General features: G+C 40.5%; 1 protein-coding gene across 3 annotated transcripts in view; it reads left to right on the forward strand.

The window, feature by feature from the left end:
* Positions 1-787: 787 nt before the first annotated feature.
* The window catches only part of c5h12orf4 (chromosome 5 C12orf4 homolog), a 50,027-nt gene continuing 28,260 nt past the window's right edge, over positions 788-22,554 (forward strand). The window contains exons 1-15 of one of the 3 annotated variants that reach the window (XR_008570554.1): positions 788-866; positions 1,201-1,389; positions 1,593-1,738; positions 3,771-3,952; positions 4,461-4,560; positions 7,416-7,540; positions 7,682-7,788; positions 8,167-8,364; positions 8,562-8,690; positions 9,363-9,431; positions 9,516-9,718; positions 14,263-14,320; positions 16,328-16,395; positions 17,825-17,952; positions 19,956-20,027. Coding sequence is in view for 2 of the 3 variants with exons in the window: in XM_054777895.1 (XP_054633870.1) it covers positions 1,209-1,389; positions 1,593-1,738; positions 3,771-3,952; positions 4,461-4,560; positions 7,416-7,540; positions 7,682-7,788; positions 8,167-8,364; positions 8,562-8,690; positions 9,363-9,431; positions 9,516-9,718; positions 14,263-14,320; positions 16,328-16,395; positions 17,825-17,917 (1,659 nt within the window). In the remaining variant the exon portion in view is untranslated. Of the gene's footprint in view, positions 943-1,200; positions 1,390-1,592; positions 1,739-3,770; positions 3,953-4,460; positions 4,561-7,415; positions 7,541-7,681; positions 7,789-8,166; positions 8,365-8,561; positions 8,691-9,362; positions 9,432-9,515; positions 9,719-14,262; positions 14,321-16,327; positions 16,396-17,824; positions 19,881-19,955; positions 20,028-22,554 lie in introns of those variants that run through there. The other 2 variants (XM_054777895.1, XM_054777896.1) reach the window with 2 other exon arrangements.

Consider the following 22,554-nt stretch of genomic DNA (forward strand, 5'->3'; position numbering starts at 1 on the left):
TAAGGCACGTTTTGGCTGTTTATAATTTTTCATGGTTAAAGAAAAATAAATGTTCCTGAACCTTCTAATTTGGTACTTGTAGATATACCCTTACCACCCAAACTTGAAGAAAACCTGACTGCGCATGAGCATATGCATTTGCCGGATGTAACAAGCATATTGTTTTTGAAGGCGAAGTTAAATGACTTTGTTAACTAATTCCAGCTATACATTGCTTGTCGACACCGTTCCCCTTGTGCAGTTTGTAGTTGATTATTTTTTATCATCTTAGGAAAAAGATATTTGAACTTACTGTAATTGCTATCACCGTATATATGTATATGTTTTATCGATACTAAATTATACACAATTTTAAGCCATAAAGTTCCATAATAAAACTGTAAATATATTATGAGTAGTTCTAGTTTAGGTACATTGAAAATGTCACAAATATGGGGTAATTTGGAAAATAGTGGTACTCTTAATTTCCACTCACTGGATAAATCTACCTCATTATCTATGTTTGTGTCGATCTATGGAAGTACTGTATCTATCAGTCTATTTTAAATTTCATTACCGAAATAATTGTATCTGGCCACAAGGGGGCGATAACAACCAGAAATAGTTTGCCGAAACGTTTGTATTTAAAGGAATTAATATTTTATTCGGCCTCGTATGACAACAAATTGCATCAGAATAAACACGGGGAATAATTTAAAGTCTACATAAATGATCAAAGTTTACGGCTGCCTCCCAAAATAAGGATACAATGTCCGCTTCAGAATGACGAAAGTGCTGCTGCTGTCACGCCTCCATTACTTACGAATCGGTCAGCTGACTGAACCAACAGGAAGACAAGCAGAGCAGTATTTCCCTCTGACGCACGGGTAACTCTACTATTTATTCATTGTGTTTGTCAACAAAACGAACTGTAATAAAAATGGAAGCTATCGATTTTAGCAGGTATGTAGAGTTCACAAAACCGAGCTAAACTACTAGATAACGTGGAACAGCTAAACGTAATAACAGCCCAAAGACATATCCTAGCCAATTTGGAAAATACAGGAACATGTGGGTTTTCTTTGTAACGATGCTTTGCTTTATTTAAAAAATACTTTTGTCTCTTGTGTAATGAAAAAGGTGTTTCACATGACATTAAAATAATAGCAGATTTGAATTGACATCACATAATCATCTAATCCCCCTGTCCTCTATTATCAGATTACGCTATGAAGAAGACCAAAGCAAAAGAAGTCAGCAAAACTGAGAAGGAGTTTGTGTTTGAGTTCAAGGCAGGGAAACACAACTGCCTTCTCAAAGTGCCTCTGCAGTTCCCTGTTGAAGAGAACATCAGTGACCTTCATGGACGTTTGATGCTGCTCCATAAAATACCATGCTACATTGAAAATGGTAAGGAGGAAGTAGACGGAAACCAGTTTTGACATTTGGACTAAAATCAGTTAAGTCTTATGTAACACTGCTGTAAGAGTAAATGTTTTTGTACTGGATTCAGTTTGCATGTGTTTGTGTAAAAGCATATTTTGCAAAGAACAACTTCACACTTTCAAATGACAATGGTTGTAATTTTTGTCTTCTAAATATTTCTCTGTTAGAGCTGAAAGTGTCTTTGTCTGACTTCATTGAGAAGGAGACCATTTTAGATTACGACTGGGAAGCGGAATTGGCCCTGCAGAGACTCACAACAGGCCATGTAGACATAAACCAGCTCGCCAATGCGTGGGCCAGATCCTACGTGGAGGTGAGGACATACAGGTGCATGTCAGTAAATTAGAATATCGTGCAGAAGCTGAATTGATTTCAGGAGTTCAGTGTAAATTCAGAGACCAGTAAATGTTTGCAGTTCATTTGCTGCTTTCCAGGTGTTTACAGTATTCAACTTTGTGATACTTCAAATGAAAATGTTTGATGTTCAAATTTGTGCTGGTGGGTTTTGAGGGGCTGCTAAATGATGTCAGCATCTAATTTGCATAATTGGCAATGACACGCGCATGTAATTGTAATGGATGCTGTCGGAGAGAAGAATCACGTTAAGGGAGAGACGAAAAAATTTGATAAAAAGCAAAACGAATATTTAAAAATACAAATGAACTTTCATCAGTTACTTCTTTTGGTCGACTGTGATGGCCCACAGCAGCCCCCGCTGTTTGTTGAGAATAGCGATGCGTGCTTTTAAGTCGGTCTCCAAAAGTCACCAGAAAAAGTTTATTCTTTTGTCGCTGGTCGCTTAAAAAAAAAAAGAGAGTATCTCGAGGGGTCTGAATACTTACTGAATATAGCGACAAATTTGCTATTTGGCGAACAGGTAGCACCAAATCTATTTGTGGCAGGCCAAATTTGGGAAACACTGGAATCTATAGATTAGGAGTGACCCAGTCTGATACTGATATCAGAGGCCGATATCCGCAAAGTAGGATTCTTTGTTTACAAATGGAATATTTTCATAGTTATAGAATAGTAAACCTGTTTACGACCTAAATCCGTTTTTTAAACATTATTAGAGCCCTTTAGACATGAACTAACACCCCTACAGACACCTTTACACTCGTATTACCCAATATAGTAGACATAATAAGAGTAAGCCATTTAAGACAAAAACTACATACTACATATCAACAACTTTGAATGCCTTATAATTGTATTTCAGTTCATTTAGCCATTTTTATGCTTGAAAATACAAAATGTAGGCAAAAGATACGTAATATTTGCTTAAATATGCATATGTTTTGACTAATAATAGGTCATATTCAACCACGAAACAGCATTATTTATTCATGAATATATTTTTGAAAAACTTCATGACAACACACTTCATGTGTTGAGGGCTCTAATAATGTTAAAAAATGTATTTAGAAGATTGTAAGCAGGTTTTCTATGCCATAACTATGAAAATATTCTATTTGTTAATATGAAATCCTACTTTGAGGTTCACTTATCGCGGTCGGGTCTTGGACCAATTAACTGCGATAAATGAGGGCCGACTGTACAAGCAAGTAGACTGCAATATATGGCCTTCAAAAGTCCAAGAAAAATCATTTACTTTGACAGCCATTTTGAATGAAGCGTTGTGTGACACTGCTGGGTGCTATTCCTGCTCCTTTATCAGCCTACGCGCACACAGCAGAGGGTGCCAGAGGGATCTGTGGAAACTCCCAACATAGTCACGGATCATTAAAGTGAGCAGATGTAGTGTTCTGAAGAGCAAACTGATTATTCGTGAGTGCAAATGAGGAAAAAATCATTACGTACGACGTGCTGTTTTCTAGTGAAGTTGTAGATTTAGAACAGTTGATGGAGTAAAATAGATTTCTAAACACACCATCAGTGAAACTTGATTGTGGACCCACTGACACATAGTTTTATTCGCTGTATTTTCAAGAGGGTTGAGGAGTATAAATAGGTTTGCCACCCTGCTGGGCTGCCACAGCTTGAACCGTCGGGCCTCTCTTGCCTTCTGCACGTAAATTTTTAAGACAAGCTTTTACTGCAGTCCCTCCAAAATAACCATGGAAGCTTTCCAGTGTCCATCGTGATTCCTGAGCAAGTATAAATAGAGGAGTTCTGATTCTTTTCTATTCATGGATGTGGTACATCTGCTGCTCAGGTTTTCTTAGAAGATCAGGACATTGCAGTAACACATTGCATGCTTTACCTGTTCTCCCTCTGCTCTCATTTAAGTTTAAACTCAAGGAGCAATTTACATATGATGCGATGCATCCTGCTGGTGACAATAATCACTTAAATGTAAGTTTTCCTGTTTCTAATTGTTGTAGACCACGCTAGAGCATGCTCGACCCGAGGAGCCCAGCTGGGATGAGGACTTTGCCGATGTTTACCACGAGCTGATCCACTCACCTGCCTCGGAAACACTCCTCAACCTGGAGCATAACTACTTTGTCCGCATATCCGAGCTTATCAGTGAGAGAGACATGGAGATCAAGAAGATACAGGAGAGGTTTGTGTTTCAGAGGATAGAACCCGTGTCCCTGGATTGAACAAAATACTTTCATTGCTATCCTTATCTAGCCAAAAACACAAAAAAAATCATTCATAGCAGCAGGCACCTTTCATAAACATAATTCAGATATGATATGTGCTTTCTTTGGTTATCTGCACATTCTTGTCTCAGTAGAACACTATCAATAATGACACTAATGATAAGACAGCAACCACATGAAACACATTTGTATTTATGTCTTATTTGGATTCAAATCAGATGTGTGACTGTTGAGATGTTTGTCAACATCCATCCGCTGTACAATGGTGGAGTTTTCCAACAGAGGGCAGCATAGATCTTTCAAGTATAGCCTCATAGTCAAGTCCTATCAGTGCAGTCCTACCAAACTAACTTTTTGCTCCACACCTCAAAAATAAGAAAGAGGCACGTACATATAGACGATATCGGCAAGCATATTTTTGTTGACCTAATGGATTCATGTGGTCTCCCCCCCCCCCGTTGGCAGGCAAGCTGCAGAGATGGACAAAGTGATGCATGAGTTGGGGAATACACTGAGTGACCATGATGTGAATACAGTGGCTTCACAGCACTTTGATGCACAACAGGTTAACTAACAAGTTCCGTTTGCAGCAGGGTTATTTATATACAGTGGTGTGAAAAAGAGTTTGCCCCCTTCCTGATTTCTTTTCTTTTTTTTTGCATGTTTGTCATTGTCAACATTTGTGTTTGTCAATGACAACACAATTGAATGCAAAATGCAGTTTTTAAAGGAAACATTTTATTATTAAGGGAGAAAAAAAATCCAAACTTACATGGCCTTGTGTGGAAAAACATTTCTGCAAATATTTTATTATATCTTTTCATGGGACACCACTGAAGAAATGAAACTTTGCTACAATGTAAAGTAGTCAGTGTACAGCTTGTATAACAGTGTAAATTTACTGTTCCCTTCAAAATAACTCAATACACAGACCTTAATGTCTAAACTGCAGGCAACAAAAGTGAATACACCCCAAGTGAAAATGTCCAAATTGGGCCAAAAGTGTCAATATTTTGTGTGGCCACCATTATTTTCCAGCACTGCCTTAACCCTCTTGGGCATGGAGTTCACCAGAGCTTCACAGGTTGCCACTGGAATCCTCTTCCACTCCTCCATGACGACATCACGGAGCTGGTGGATGTTAGAGACCTGTGAAGTGAATACACCCCTAAGTGAAAATGTCCAAATTGGGCCCAGTTAGCCATTTTCTTTCCCCAGTGTCATGTGACCCATTGGTGTTACAAGGTCTCAGGTGTGAATGGGGAGCAGGTGTGTTAAATTTGGTTTTATCACTCTCACACTCTCTCATACTGGTCACTGGAAGTTTAACATGGCACCTCATGGCAAAGAACTCTGAGGATCTGAAAAAAAGAATTGTTGCGCTACACGAAGATGGCTTAGGCTATAAGAAGATTGCCAACACTCTGAAACTGAGCAGCAGCACGGTGGCCAAGACCATACAGCGGTTTAACATCACAGGTTCCACTCAGAACAGGCCTCGCCATGGTCGACCAAAGAAGTTGAGTGCACGTGCCCAGCGTCATATCCAGAGGTTGTCTTTGGAAAATAGACGCCTGAGTGCTGCCAGCATTGCTGCAGAGGTTGAAGGGATGGGTGGTCAACCTGTCAGTGCTCAGACCATACGTCGCACTCTGCATCAAATTGGTCTGCATGGCTGTCATCCCAGAAAGAAGCCTCTTCTAAAGATGATGCATAAGAAAGCCCGCAAACAGTTTGCTGAAGATAAGCAGACTAAAGACATGGATTACTGGAACCATGTCCTGTGGTCTGATGAGACCAAGATAAACTTATTTGGTTCAGATGGTGTCAAGCGTGTGTGGCGGAAACCAGGTGAGGAGTACAAAGACGAGTGTGTTTTACCTACAGTCAAACATGGTGGTGGGAGTGTCATGGTCTGGGGCTGCATGAGTGCTGCCGGCACTGGGGAGCTACAGTTCATTGAGGGAACCATGAATGCCAACATGTACTGTGACATCCTGAAGCAGAGCATGATCCCCTCCCTTCGGAAACTGGGCCGCAGGGCAGTATTCCAACATGACAACGACCCCAAACACACCTCCAAGACAACCACTGCTTTGCTAAAGAAGTTAAGGGTGAATGTGATGGACTGGCCAAGCATGTCTCCGGACCTAAATCCTATTGAGCATCTGTGGGGCATCCTCAAACTGAAGGTGAAGGAGCACAAGGTCTCTAACATCCACCAGCTCCGTGATGTCGTCATGGAGGAGTGGAAGAGGATTCCAGTGGCAACCTGTGAAGCTCTGGTGAACTCCATGCCCAAGAGGGTTAAGGCAGTGCTGGAAAATAATGGTGGCCACACAAAATATTGACACTTTTGGCCCAATTTGGACATTTTCACTTGGGGTGTATTCACTTTTGTTGCCTGCAGTTTAGACATTAAGGTCTGTGTATTGAGTTATTTTGAAGGGAACAGTAAATTTACACTGTTATACAAGCTGTACACTGACTACTTTACATTGTAGCAAAGTTTCATTTCTTCAGTGTTGTCCCATGAAAAGATATAATAAAATATTTGCAGAAATGTGAAGGGTGTACTCACTTTTGTGACATACTGTATCTATCTAAAAAAAAAGCCATTTCTAAAGCTTTGGGACTCCAGCAAACCACAGTGAGAGCCATTAGCCACAAATGGCGAAAACATGGAACAGTGGTGAACCTTTCCAGGAGTGGCCAGCTAACCAAAATGACTCCAAGAGGTCACAGAAGACCCCACAACAACATCCAAAGAACTGCAGGCCTCACTTGCCTCAGTTAAGGTCAGTGTTCATGACTCCACCATAAGAAAGAGACTGGGCAAAAATGGCCTGCACGGCAGAGTTCCAAGACAAAAACAACTGCTGCACAAAAATAACATTTAGGCTCGTATTAATTTTGCCAGAAAACATCTTGGTGTTTTCCCAAGACCTTTGGGAAAATACTCTGGTCTGACGAGACAAAAGTTGAACTTTTTGGAAGGTGTGTGTCCCATCGGGCGTAAAAGTAATGCCGCATTTCAGAAAAAGAACATAACAGCAGTAAAATATGGTGGTGGTAGTGTGATGGCCTAGGGCTGTTTTGCTGCTTCAGGACCTTGAAGACTTGCTGTGATAAATAGAACCATGTATTTTGCTGTCTATCAAAAAATCTTGTAATAAGTTTCGTTTAAAAACTGCATTTTGTGTTCAATTGTTTTGTCATTGACTAATGTTTAAATTTGTTTGATGATCTGAAACATTTAAGTGTGACAAACATGCAAAAAATAAGAAATCAGGAAGAGAGCAAACACTTTTTCACACCACTGTATCTTGCATGCAGAGCAATGATATGTCGTCACCACAGTTGTTCAAATGTACACTTTATATGAGTCGTGGTTCCTCAGTTGATGCCTTCCTTGAGCAGGTGCTGGAGAACAAGTGGGCCAGTGAATTGAAGCAAGTGACCTGTATTCAAAAGCAGGAGTATCAGGAGTGGGTCATTAAGCTGCACCAGGACCTGCGGAAATCCAACAACAGCAGCAAAATTAAGTAAGAATGTGTGTAACAGACTAGTGCTAATATTTATTACAAAATGTGTTGTCATATTTCCAGGGCTTAATGAAACTACCAATTTCTGTTTGCTGAAAGTTTAGCTCACCTTGTAAAGTAATTTGCATGATTCTTATCCAGTGAGGAGATAAAGGTGCAGCCCAGCCAGATGGTGGAGCCTTCTGAATCAGGTGGCAGGATGTTTGAGGAGCAACCTCAACTGGAAGAGAGCTTCACTATTCATCTAGGTAGCTGCCTGACATTTTTGACAAAATATTACCATTTCCAGCAGTCCGGAGGTTGTGTGTTAGAACCCGGCTTGGACCTTTTTGTGTTGGGATTGCAGGATGTTAGGGTAACTGTAGGCTCTAAATTGCCCATAGGTGTGAATGTGTGTGATAATGGTTGCTTGTCTATATGTGTCCTGGCGGGCAGTCTGGGGAGTGTACCACTCCTCTGGCTAAAAGTCAGCTGGGTTAAGCTCCAGCTCACCTGTGACCCTGATAGGCTGTATAGAAAATCAGTGACTGCTAACTGTTAATAAAGCCAATACTGTACATTCCATTCGATATTTTATAGAGAATAACAAGATAATTGTTTTTCTCCTTGTGTCCACTTGCTTTCAGGAGCACAGCTGAAGACAATGCATAACCTTCGACTGGTGCGGGCTGATGTGTTGGATTTTTGTAAGCACAGACATCACGGTAGCGGCGGAGCAAAGTTGCGGCGCCTTCAAACGGCCCTTTCACTCTATTCATCTTCACTTTGTGGTCTGGTACTGTTGGTTGACAATAGAGTCAACTCCTACAGTGGCATAAAGAGAGGTTAGACTACATGTACTGTCCATCACATATACACTGTAGATTTCACATTGTTTACATAGTACGAATGATTACATTGACCCTCCCCTGATGGCGACGTAATCGTCCTTAGCCACACTTTTAGGACTACTGTTATATTTAGGCACCGGTATGGCCCAGTGCATCATGGAATGACTGCTTTTATCACTTTGTTGACCTAGATTTTGCAACAGTGGCGAAGGAGTGCACGGACTTTCACTTTCCTGCTCTGGAGGAGCAGCTGGAGGAGGTTCAGCAGGTGGTGCTCTACGCTCGAGCCCAGCGGAGCAGCAAGCAGAAAGAACAAGCTGGTAAGACCTTTGGCTGTTTTTTATGCTTTAAGTGTGCACTGATGTACTAATGTACACATTAGGGAAGGGGTCACCAACCTGGTGCCCGCGATCACATGAGGCGCCCGCAGGACTGCTTTTCATTCAGGTTTTCAGTTAATAATGTGAAAACACTAGAAAGAAATGTATTCTGAAACATAAAATGTGAGTGGATACCAGCATTTTGTGAATATTTTGGTAAAACAAGCATATTTGATTTGTTTGGGTTGAAATAAGGTATGAAAATCATTTTGACAAAAATTAGTAGCTCGAGGCCATTTTCATTTTATAAAAGTAGCTCTCGCAAGAAAAAACGTTGGTGACCCCTGCATTAGGGTGTCTTTGAATAGTCGACTATTTGACGATTTGATTCGGAGGAGTGTGAGTCGACTATCAACCTTTCCGTCGAATCATATGAAAATGTCACGTGATCAAGATTGTAGCGTTGTGACTACATGGGGGTACCCGTGGCTGTGGCCAAGCATATATTTTTAAATAGAATGTTTTTGTTGTTCTAAATAGCCTATTTTGTCCAAATTCATTAGTGGCAGGCCACCAAATGACTCTTATACAAAATAAGTGTGCTCCATCCGTGAACTTTTCTTATAGTTTATTGGTGAATATTAAAACCTCCCCAAATATATGTCCTTGCAGAGATCCCGAGGAATGGAAGTGATGACAAAAGCAAAAATGTTGAAAGAAATCCGTCCAATATCTCACCAGGTAACGCTGATTTATTTTATTCAGTAGTGTCATTTTCCGACCAAACTTGATCATTGGTCTTATACTTGTGTTTGATTTGTCCAGGCGAGTTCTACGTCTCGCGGCACTCCAACCTGTCCGAGGTCCATGTGGTCTTCCATCTGTGCGTGGACGACAACGTGCGTTCTGGGAACATCACGGCCAGGGACCCGGCCATCATGGGCCTGAGAAACATTCTGAAAGTCTGCTGCACGCATGATGTCACCACCATCACTGTCCCGCTGCTGCTGGTGCATGACATGTCAGAGGTAAATGTCACCACAAGTACCAAAAACCTTGGCTCATAAAGGCATCACAGGACTAAATTCACATTACTTGTATATTGTTTTAATATGCAGTTACAATTATTCCTCTCTGTTCAAAAAAATGTTGGTATGCCAGAGCAAACTACAGTAGCTCAACATCAAATCTTATTATTGCTTATTACTTTTTATTAGTATATAGTCCTCCCTCGCCACATCGTGGTTTGAATTTTGCGGCTTCACTCTATCACGATTTTTCAAAAATGAATTAATAAATCATGCTGTTTTGTGAAAAAAACATGTACAGTATAAGCAAATTGTATGTGTTTTTCCCCTCCTAAATTAGGCATTTTCAAGCATACAAATGACAAAATTAACTAAAATGCAAATTGAAGGCATTCAGAAGATGCATTTAAAGACGTAATGAGTTGTAGTAGTCTGCACTGGTCACTAGGTGTTAGTAATATGCCAAGCTAAAACACAACACTGTACCACCGACGCCACTTCATGTTTCCAAGCACCGGAACACATTTACAGTAGCACACACAAGTACGAGTCTTATTTATGCCTTAAATGGCTTATTTTCTGTTATTATGTCTACTACATTAGGTGATAAGAGTCTAAAGGTGATTCTAAGGGTGGTATTTCCCGTCTACGGGGCTCTAATAATGTTAAAAAATTATTTTTATTTAGTATTTAGAAGGTCGTAAACAGGTTTTCTATGCTCTGACTGCGAAAATATTCAACTTAGAAATAAGGAATCCTATTTAGCGGAAATTCACGATTATCACGATTGAGTCTGGAACCAATTAACCGTGATAAATGAAGGATTACAGTATAACTCAAAACATGTAAAGTAGGCTTTATTCAGTTTTTGAACCACAAAAGTTTGTAAGACAGATCGTCCTTTTAGTTTTGATGCAAAATACATTATTACAGGTTACTGCTAGTCTAACTTTAGCCACAGTAAAATGCATAATATGCAGCAAAGAGTTGCAAAACAGAGTCATATGATCGTGTTTATGCAGTTTTAGCAGTGGTTCTCAACTGGATTGGCTGTGAGACCCACCATCACCCTTCAGTGACAAGTGGTGACCCAAATTGCGGAACTTGTTGAACGTAAACTTCTCAAATATCTTTAATAAATCATATTTACTTATTTAAATTGTAAATGGAAAAAGACTGTTTGCAACGGTTACGTGACTGCCGAGAGGACGCTGACTTTTGAAGGGATTGCAAGCATTATATCCCATCCTCTGTGCATGTAAGCTGCACCCCAGGTAAAACACACATGTGCAGGAGCCTTTGTTAAGCAAAGGCGGTGTCATTTTGAGCCAGTTGCAAACAGTACCTTTAATAAAAAGACACTATAGTGCAGTTTGAATATGAGGTAGTGCAATATAACAGAACAAGCTTCGTGATCCGTTCAACAACACTACGTTTTTATCCACAAATTCAAAAATTATTGGAAAAAAAACAGTGTAAAGGTTTTCAGTACATGTTATAGCTGGGGAGTTGAATCAGAACATTTGCACATGGACTTGGATGATAAGTGAAACATCTTCAAGACAATCAAGCAAATCCAGTTCATAACTCAGTAGGTAAGGGATCATTCAGACCGCCCCTGTGCCTGGGCCAATAGATCAAACTGGGCATTAAACAGTATCATCAGATTGTACCTGGCAAGTAGTCTTCACTGTGGGTGTAAACCCCTCATGCAACAAAACGTGAGCTTTCGCTTTATGCCGCGAACTTCTCCAGTAGATATCTAGCTGTGTGTCCAACGGACAGTGCATTAAGTCCACACTGGATGTCCTTCCCCTCCCGCTCAAGCTTGACCAAGTCGGCCATAAACGCGGCATGCACCTCGTGGCGGCGGAGCAAGCGACAGAAGCGAGGTGTGTTCACGGACATCGGGTCATTACATTATTTTTTTTTGGCAATGACCCTGCGATCCACTGAAAGCAGCTCTGCGATCACTGTTTTAGAGGACATGTTCAGTGTTCAATAGGCTGAGCCCAATATCATGTAGACTCAGACAGTATCCTAATTTTTTCACATTCAGAAACATTAAAACGATTTTATGTGGTGTGCTGTGAGTAAATGGATGTTTACTATGTTTTTATATTATAGATTTTTAATCTGATCACACAGTAGCACAGAATAAAACTCAGCCTCTGGTTGGTGTGATGTCATGCCTCAACATGCCCACGAGACTTCTTCTTCCTCTTTCTTATTCTAAACTCTTTGTTTCAAAAATTGAGTCCTGCTAGCAGTGTGAAGCCCCTGCAACCAGATGAGTTGTAATTGATAGCTTCTGGTTTCACATCAAATTAATCGCTCTGGCTTTGCCATTTAACAAAGATGCCTGCCTGTTTGTACAAGCCTTTTCTTCTTTGTTGACTGTTAAGCAAGTGGTGTGTATGGATGAATTACAGGCTGTGCCTCCTTTTTTCAGTTTTTGTTTAATCTTTGGAGAGCATTTGAGAAAAACAACCCCACAGAGGGATGCGGCAAAATAGTGGAGAACCCATGGAACATGTTTGTGAGCCACTTTTGGCAATAAAATAAACAGTCTTGCGTCTTCAGCAAAGTATACCACAACAATTACGATGCTTTTTTTTTGGTCAGTCGTATTTGTGTGCATACCATGGGTCACAGTTTTATTTTTACATGTTTGTTTATAACTGCTTTCACCATAGGCCTTCTCCGTACTAAATTGTGATCATTTTCTGTGAGTTTGAGGCTGTGTTTCAGGCCGGACACTTCAATATATATACTATGTACACTGCACTGCAAAAACGGCCATCATTTTAAGTACAAAAAAGGCAGAATTCTTATAACTAAAATACTTTGTTGCGACTTTTAAGAATCTAATGAGTCCAAAAATAAGAAATCAGCTCTAAGTTTATGCAAGTTGTTCATGATCACATAGCTAGATTTAAAGTGCTCATGACCCTAAAAAAAAAGTTAGAAGAACAAAAGTACTCAGTAATAAAACATTTTTGTCATACGGCTGTCAAAAGAAAAATAAACGACTATGAAATAGGAGTGAAATGAAGTGGTGATTTTGTTTGTTCCAGCAAAAACCTTCAACACAACGAGTGGGCATAATATTAAAAATATATGTAAAACAAAACAGCAGAAATTCACAGGGAACTGGAACATAATAACAGGGAATACATTGTAATGAATGGGAAAATCGCTTGCTCCGCCTCCTCCAGACCCTGAAGATGTGACAAAACGAGAAGGTAAATATTTCAATATTTGAGCACACATCTAACACAGCAAATATGCCTTTCAGTGTTATTTTTCATGGTGGAAATAACAATATTAACACATTTTGGTGTCGCGTTAAGTAAAAATGTTCTTAATAGAAGGTGAGAATTTAGCCAAATGCTTCTATAAGATTCATAAATGGAGATACAATTTGCTTTTTTGAAGCTCAATTTAAACAAAATGTTATTACATGTTCTTCATGTTATTGTTCTTCAACAGAAGTTTCCCTTTGGACGAACAACTATTCACATCTATGGACAAGTAGCTGGAGAATAAGCAAAATTCAGTTTTTAGCTTGTAATTACAAAAAATAACTAAATTCTGGCAAAAATATCTTCATAAGAAGTGGCTTTTTATTTTAAAAAAAATTGTTTTTTAAGGAAAAAATTGGAAACAATTGCTTAAAATGGGCGGCTTTTTACAGTGGAGTGGTGTCCCAAATAGATTACTGTTTTATTCCTTCTTCTCTCCTTTTAATTGTGAATCGCAACCACTCAACTTAGGTGGCCATGATGAGACTGACTGAATGCGGTTAGGACCCGTTGCTGCACACTCATCGTTTGGGTCGTGTTGAGTACAATATGCGGGTACTGATGGCACACTGCAGTCTTCTCACTGTGAACGCTCTTATGCACTCGAATGCTAAATGTAAGTATAGATGAGCGTGAATTGAAACACAACCTTGTCCGTGTGCGAGCTTGGTACACTTCCCTGGCGCCAGCATGCTTAAAAGAAGTGGGCCTGAGCCCGGCATACCAACATAGATGCGTCATATAATTAGTGCCTCCCATTAATTGTTAATTATAACTACCGCCCTGGATTACAGATGCATCATATATGCTGGGTTAATTGGAATCTCTAAATTGTCCAAAGGGTGTAAATGTGAGTGTGAAGGTTCTTTTGTATGTGTGTGATTGACTGGTGACACACCAAAGGTGTACCCCGCCTCTCACCCCAAGGCGGCTGGGATTGCCTCCAGCTCAGCCATGAATGAATGAATGAACAATAACAATGATCATGATTATGACAATGAGAGATGGATCTCATCCACAAAGTCAAAGCCCACAGCATACTTGCTGACGTCAGTGTCATATAATTAGTACGATACCCGCTGCTGCTGGTTATTAATAACCGACACCTTGGGAATTCAGTGCACCCTAATTGTGTTTTCAGCCACACTTGTTCATTTAAAATGTGTGTAACAGACACAGACACCCGTTTCATCATGCATTCACTTGTGAATTCGTGTTTCGTCTGTCCTCTTCCTGCAGGAAATGACCATACCGTGGTGTTTGAAGAGAGCTGAGCTGGTGTTCAAATGTGTCAAAGGTACGGTTTAAAAAACAGCTGACATTGCCTCTGTGAAAGCTACAAAAGAATAAGTCATCATGTGCCATGTAGAGTGGTGTGAACAAGTGTTTGCCCCCTTCCTGATTTGTTATATTTTTGCATGTTTGTCGCACTTATAAATGTTTCAGCTCATCAAACAAATGGAGATATTTGTCAATGATAACACAACTGAGCACAAAATGCAGTTTTTAAGTGAAACGTTTTATTATTAAGGGAGGGGAAAAAAGCCAAACCTACATGGCTCTGTGTGAAAAATGGATTGCCACCTAAATGCCCCCAATAACTGGTTGGTTTGCGATAACTTGCAATGAGTCACTCATGGCTCCGTTTATCACAGCAAGTCTTCCAGGTCCTGAAACAGCCCCAGACCATCACACTAGCACCGCAATATTGTACTGTCTGTATGATGTTCTTTTTCTGAAATATGGCGTTTACCTTTATGCCAGACATAATGGGACGCACAACTTCCAAAAAGTTAGCTTTTGTCTCGTCAGACCACAGAGTATTTTCCCAAAGGTCTTGGGGATCATCAAGGTGTTTTCTGGCAAATGTGAGACAAGCCTTAATGTTCTTGATGTTGGCTCTGCCATGCAGGCCGTTGTTGCACAGTGTCTCTTGCCATTTGTGGATAATTGCTACCACTGTGTTTTGCTGGAGTCCCAACGCTTTAGAAACGGCTTTATAACCTTTATGTTTTAATGCTGGGGGGGGCAATCACTTTTTCACATAGGGCCATGTAGGTTTGGATTTTTTTCTCCTTTAATAATAGTTTCATTTAAAAACTGCATTTTGCATTCAGTTGTGTTGTCATTGACTAATATTTAAATTTGTTGATGATCTGAAACATTTAAGTGTGACAAACATGCAAGAAAATATTAACAAAATAAAATAATAATCACAAATCAGGAACACTTTTCACACCACTCTGTGTTTTATTGTTTTGTTGTGTTAAGTTAATTTTGCCAGCAAACAGTACCTTTGTAGTTGTACGAAACTGCAAAAACCACGCTGTGTTGAATGCATCTGTCGGAACAAGACAACAATGCAGGAATATCTCCTCTATTTACTTGGCATGTGGCTGGTGGCCTTTGTAAGGAGATTAATTTGATCCCACAGGAGACTGAGGGTAACAAATTGGAGACTGTACAGCAGGGGTGTCCAAAGTGCGACTCGGGGGGCCATTTTCATCCTTCGGTATATTCTGACAATTACAGTAAATACATTTATTCTTAATGAGATGTATTATACTATATTGCACTCATTTGCTTTGACACCTATTGCAAAGCAAAGATGTGGATGTTTGTTAAGATAACGTAGCATATACAGTATGGATTGGTTTTAGTATCTTTAATGTACAAAATGTATCAAAGTGGCCCCCCGCATCCTACACTTTTTCTCTATGCGGCCCTCAGTGGAAAAATGTTTGGACACCTCTGCTGTACAGTAAAACAGAATGCCTCCAGAATGTAGGCACAGCAACGGGTTCAGTTAGCGATGTGTGTGTGTATTTTTGTCATTTTTAGCCATTAATGCTCTTCAGCTTTTACCATGATGCTACAATGACAAACCTGCTTGACCAAGGAGTGACCACCAGTGGTTTCTCTCACCAATATCACATCAGTTTTGCACACTTGACAGTGGAACCTCGGTTTTCATCATTAATCCTTCTCAAAAGGTCAGACAAAAACCGAAACATACGAAAACTATGGTGTACGAAAACCAAGGTTGCACTGTGCTAGTAATAGTGCCTCCAAGTACTTGGTAGTGCCTGCTTTTTCCAATTTAAAAGCATCAGGAGCAGGAGAGACCGTGCAACTGTGGAAAAGCACTATTAAGAGGGACACCATTTTTTGTGATCTGTGTTATATTCAGTAATGTGTCATTATCTCACAGCTCATTTGTCAGTGTCACAGATGATAGACACGAATCATCAATCGATTTTGTGCGTGTGGGTTGGGCACCCTTTGATTGTCATTTCACTGACAGGTTTCATGATGGAGATGGCGTCGTGGGACGGAGGCATTTCACGCACTGTACAGTTCCTCGTGCCAAAGGTGAGATGCGTCTGCATCCTAGGTTCCCAAAGTGGGGTACACCAATTGTAATACGTGGGTACCTGAATTAAGATAAACAATTAATGCCCAACAGTCACATTCACAAGTGCGCCTTAACGCCTCACGGTACAAGGACAACAGAGCAGAAAGGATAAAGTTCTTCATTGCTCTGTGTGCATCACATAAACAAATGCTCAATTGTGAATGTGTCGGGATCCACTGTATTCATTTCACTGTTTAGCATGTCTTGAACTACTTTTGATTGATTTTTGCATTTTAATTAACAAAAAGGTGCATTTCCATGACAAGAGTTTGGACACCCCTGACCTAATGTCTTGTTCACACCGTATAATCTCTCTCTTTTCTATGGTGTAAGGTAACATCAGGTACGCCACTGCTATTGTCAACTTTTACTAAGACATCTCTCGATCACAGGCTGATGCAGCGTGGAAGCCATGACTTACAGTTGCATAAATCAAAGCCCCATCCTGTGATCACAGCAATCATCTAATTGAGTGTTTCATAGTGTGATCTTGGATGCACAAGCTCCCTTGTAGTCATTAGCTGCCATAAAAGCTTTGTTAATTCAAGCAAAATGTGTACTGAAGGTGCACCTGGCTTTGCAGCAGATAGCTTTTGAAAGCGATTGTTTGAAAAGCTCACCCTGAATCATAGATTAGAGAGCCTTAGTTTGTGTTCCCCGTGTTTACACAGTGTGATAAATGCAAGCTTAGACACTCATCCGCAAACATGTGTGATAAGCATCAGGCTCTGAATGCAGCTGTCCTTACTGGGGGTAAATTTACCTTGAAATCCACCTCCATTGTCATGTCTTAACAACCGAAAAATGTCCCCAGAAGGTTGGGATGTTTCCACGTTATTTGGCTTTCTGAAGAACTCATTTGGACATACTTGCCTTGTGAGGCATGACATTTTATTTCAGGCATTGTGGAATGTTTATACCTATAGACTGTGTGGTTTGCCAGACAGCTGAGCCTATAGCATGTCGCCGCGTTGACACCGTAAGACGATAAAACCAACGGCATCAAAAGCTCCGACGGCTTCCTGTCAGCTCCACGCTCAGACAGCATTGAAAATAGCTGCCCTGAAACAACATTGTTGCCTTCAGAGAGGCTAAATATACGCCGTGTGTTTGTGTGCACCGATCAATACTTAACATTCTCATTTGACGGGTGGCCGTGACTCTCAATGCCTTCTCTTGTAGCTAACACAGATCATTCAGCATCCTCTTGACTCCCCTTCCACAAGAAACACACCTTTTGATGGCCAACACAAGGCTGTTACCACCTCCTGCCTCACATGATGATGCACTTTTGTGTCATTGTTAATATTTCAGCTTTGTACTTGTTGCTGCACAAATCCCATACCTCATTTCTCACTGGCTATGCGTGTGTCTTTGTGTTGACAGACCATTTCAGAGGAAATGTTCTACCAGTTGAGCAACATGCTGCCTCAGATCTTCCGCGTCTCGTCCACATTAACGCTCACATCAAAGCCCTGATGGGTACCGACTGACCACTACATACTGTACTAAAGGTGCATCCAGTGAGCTTCATGTCTTAATGTGTTTAACTGTGTTTTTTTTGTACTGAAAATGGAAAAAAACAAAAGAGCCCTGGTTACAGAGACTTTACCGGAGTTATTAATCCTGCTTATGAGGGCTGTGTGTAAAGCTGCATATCGTACTGAAAGACGACTGGATCCCACAGCTCACCAAACCAGCTGTTGCAATTATCATTTCAAACCTCCGGGGTGCAGCTCTGTTGACAGACTTTTAGAACATCAGCAACCAACCAAAGCTTGTGTACTTCAGTTAATTTCCTCAAAGCTGCCTATCTGAATGAAGCTTACTGCTTGTTTGAGCCGCAGTATAATGCTGCATCCAATGCCGTGTTAATGCATCTCAATGGGAGGCAGCGTAAATGTTTGTGGAACCTCCAAAGTTCAACCCAGTCTGGAACACTGGTCAACCTCAGATGTTTCAAGTGTTTTCTATAAGAAATAATGTCAAAAAATATTCATTAATAGTCAGCTTTAGGGTCATGTTTTTATTAACTGTATAGGCGCTGTTTTTAAGTAATTCTTGGCACTCCTAAAAATATGAAAACAAGGAAATGGCTGGCACTGCAGGTGGTCCGTGGGTTACAAACCCTTAGTGTTAGTTGGAACTCACACCTAAATGAACTCCTGAGTCACTCACACTGTACACAGAACACATTTGTGTATTATAAATGTATTTTCTGTATGATTATTTGAACATTTTATTAAGTGGAAATAGCTGAATTTGCACATTTCCTGATCAAATATCAGGCAGAAACCTAAACCTGAGGCTGCCTCGAGCGTCTCCTCTCGGTTTCGTAAGTGCAGAGTTGGATTATGGCCCCTCGCGATTTCGGTTTGTCAGCATGTCACCAATCATATAATGTTGCAGAAACATTTATTATACACCATGACTTTATACAGCCTGTTTAATGTCTTTAATGCAAGTTTGACATCATTATTCTTGCTAATCAGACAATAAAATACAAATGTATATACAGTACATGGAGGTGCTTGCAGTACTCGCTTCATCCTAAAGGTGTGGATGTGTGTGTGAGCTGGAAGGTGCTTGTCACTGCCGGCCTTCCATAGAGAGAGAGGAAAATCAGCAGCAGCGCCAGCTGTCTAGCAGAAAATCAAATGCACTAAAGATGTTTTTATGCTCTGCTGAATGAATGGATGAATTTGCCTGCCAAGATGGAGGACTATATATCCAAGCTAAACAGGAGGTTGTCAGACTTATGCAACAAAGTATCAGAATTTTTCCTGGAGAAGGATAGTGTGAATGTACTTCATATACAGATAAAAGGTAACACAAATCTAAATAAATGGGATCAAGAAGCATTTGAAAACATTTTTAGCCAAAGTGAATTATTCTCTTCTCTCCCTTACTTTCCTCGTATTGAGAAACATGTGTTAACTCCAAAGGAACCTGACCAGCCATGAACCTCCTTGCACGTCACCGCAATAATCTTTATCCTTAATGATGGTCGCGACTGTTGAGCGGCCAGTATTGGCGGGCATGTCTCCGCTCGCTGAGCTCATTATGATGTTCACTTTCACTTCTATGATCATGGCTTTCCTTTTCTTTGGCTCACTGCATCTTGGGAGACATAATGAAGTGTAAAAGTTAACTAGTGAGAGATTAGGATAAGCATTCTTGCCGTATCAGGCGTGTATTCTTTTGCTGTGTACGCTGTCAGTAGTTTTCGAGCGAGTCTCGTGTTTACAGACCAAAATTGAGTTTTAAATTAGTATATGGGAGCGTGTTCATAACCACGTAAACCAAGGACCTTGTGTACAGAAAAACTGAAGGATGCAGGGGGCCAATTTGAGAGATTATGTACATTAAAGACGCTTAACCCAATCCAATGTTGTTCAATGTATGCTTAGCTGTCTGAACAAAACGTCTGCATCTTAACTTCGTGCAAAGTTCCAAAGCAAATGTTTGTAATATGGAATAATATAGCTCATTATTAATGAATGTATTTGATTTTTAGATTATGTCAAGGGCCAATGGAAAATGATCTGCTGGCCGAAAATGGCTCACTGGCCACACTTTGGACACCCTGGTATGCATTATGAGAAATATGGTTGAATTTACGTAAAAGTGCAGCCAAACAAACTCAGGTGAGCACTTTCGGTTGTGGTTTTGTGACTTTTTGAACCCACAATACACTATATATAGATGTGATTTAGTAGTTCTTAGAGGAACCTGTCATGGGTGTCACACTATGAGTTAAACCGTCATGTGATGTATCATAGCTCTTGTCACACTGCGTATGCACACAGCATGATTTATCATGTCATATCTTGTGGTGTGGAGGCATGGTTTGCTAATGGCTATGGCTTGGCAGGGAGGTTTCCTGCAGGGGAAAGTGTCGCCAACTCTTGAGATTCCCAAAAGACCATTTGCACTGGTGCAAAGATGAGCAGTATGCAGCTTTTTAATGCTGCATTGCAGTGAGCTGAAGTGAGGAACCCTGTGTTGGAGCGTTTGCATCTTGGGAGGTCCCTCCTCTCCACTTTTTTGACAGCAGGTGGCACTGTTCTTGGATAAAAAAACGTCACAAGAAGACTGATGTACTTTTACGGGTCATTCTCATTCATCCAGATCATCCATGTTGTCAACTTGCTTGTATTGATTGTGAGAGTACATTTATATTTTATGTTTACATTCAAATCAGAGATTCCAATTGGAAATGATACCTTGTGGTTTTCGTCTTTCGGTATGTCTCAACGTGTGTCATGCAGGGCACAGCCACATACTGTAACCTCTCTGAAAGTACTACAGTGGACCCCATAAGCACTTCAAAATAAAACAAGGCAAGTTAGGAGAGATGTGAAAAATAAGAAAATAAATAAATGTGGAACAGATGCCCAATAAGGTAATAAGTCCAGTCCTGTGCGTGTTTTTATCGCTCCCCCCTCTTGTGTTGAAAAGTCGCATGGCCTGGGGGAGGAATGATCTGCTTAGTCTTTCAATGGAGCAGGACGGTGACAGTAATCTGCCACTCATGATGCTGTGTATTGGATGATGCTGGTTGTCCATGATGGAAAGGAGCCTCCTTAGTGTCCTTTGCTCTGCCACAGATGTCAGGCTGTCCAGCTCAGTGCCAATGACAGAGCCTGCCTTCCTCACCAGTTTGTCCAGGTGTGTGGTGTCCTTTGTCTTAATGGTGCTCCCCCAGCACACTACTGCATAGGAGGGCATACCTACCACAGACTGGTAGAAGATCTGTAGCAGCTTCTTGCATACGTTGAAGGACGCCAGCCTTCTGAGGAAGTACAAACGGCTCTGCCTTTTCCTGCACAGAGCATCTACAGTATGTTGGCAATGCAGCCCAGTTTATCATCCAGATGCTCTCACTGCATAAATACCCTTACCACAAAATAAAAATCAGAGCATCATTCATCCCTTCCAGAAGGTCCGACTCTAAACAAAATGGACGCTAACCGAAAACACTTCACATAAGAAATGATGTAAAGCCAGCTAGCTAGCTCCACTGGTAGCACTGCAGATTCACGGTGCAGGAGATCAGTGTTCAAAACCTGGACAAGGCTGTAATGTAAATCCAATTAATCCGTTCCAGAAAGCCGACAAGAAAACAACTCTAAATGCATACAAATACATATAAATGGTGAATGAAAGGGATAAATGAACAGACGTGATACTTGACGTGGCTGTTCCCAAAGACACGATGTGCATGGCAGCAGGATCAACTCATGGCAAAACACCTTTGTGTTTTGCCATGAGTTAGTTTTTAATTCAAATGTGTAATATCTCTTATTTTCCGTTATTATGTCTACTCTATTGTGTAATGGGATTGTAAAGGAGACTATAGGGGTGTTATTTCATGTCAGAGGGCTCTAATAATGTTAAACGTATTTAGAAGGTCGTAAACAGGTTTTCAATGCTCTAACCAAGACTAGATTCCATTTATGAATAAGGACTCCTACTTTATGGAAATTCATTTACCAAGGTCAATGAACTCATTCAATCCCAGATGGCCATTTTTGATGATTTTGACTGATCTTTCAAGGCTCACAGAATATTGTGTTCTATGGCTATGTAAACAAAAGGAAGATTGGACTCCAGTCTTGCATCAGGAAAAAAAAAGTTTGTTTCTACCCTTTTCCGTTCTTTAGTAACCAGCAGTAGAACACAGGTACCGTACGTTTCAGGAAAATATCAGTTCCAAACTAAAACAGGGAGAAAATCAGCTTTTTGTGAAAAGATACAGTTCAAGCATAACTTTCACTATGAAACAAATATTTTTTGCTTTTGTGACAGCTCAAATATCTAAACAAATGTACCAACATAAACAAGACAAAAAAGTATTTAGAAATATAACACCATTAACTGTTTACAATTTTTTTGGAACTGAACTATGTGTGTGCACACGTGCGCCCATGTGTGCGTGTGCACCGTACAATGAATAACCTTCTGCACGCTACACTCCTCCACGGCGTCTCGCGTCCTCCTTCCTGTCGTGTGGTTTTTCTGTCCACATGATCACTACCGGGAGCTTATCAGATGCACTTGTGGCCGTTTTTATGGCTTTGAAGTGAAATCCATTAGTGTGGCGTTGCATCATT

The sequence above is a fragment of the Dunckerocampus dactyliophorus genome, chromosome 5 (genome assembly GCF_027744805.1).
Source record: "Dunckerocampus dactyliophorus isolate RoL2022-P2 chromosome 5, RoL_Ddac_1.1, whole genome shotgun sequence".
Lineage (NCBI taxonomy): Eukaryota > Metazoa > Chordata > Actinopteri > Syngnathiformes > Syngnathidae > Dunckerocampus > Dunckerocampus dactyliophorus.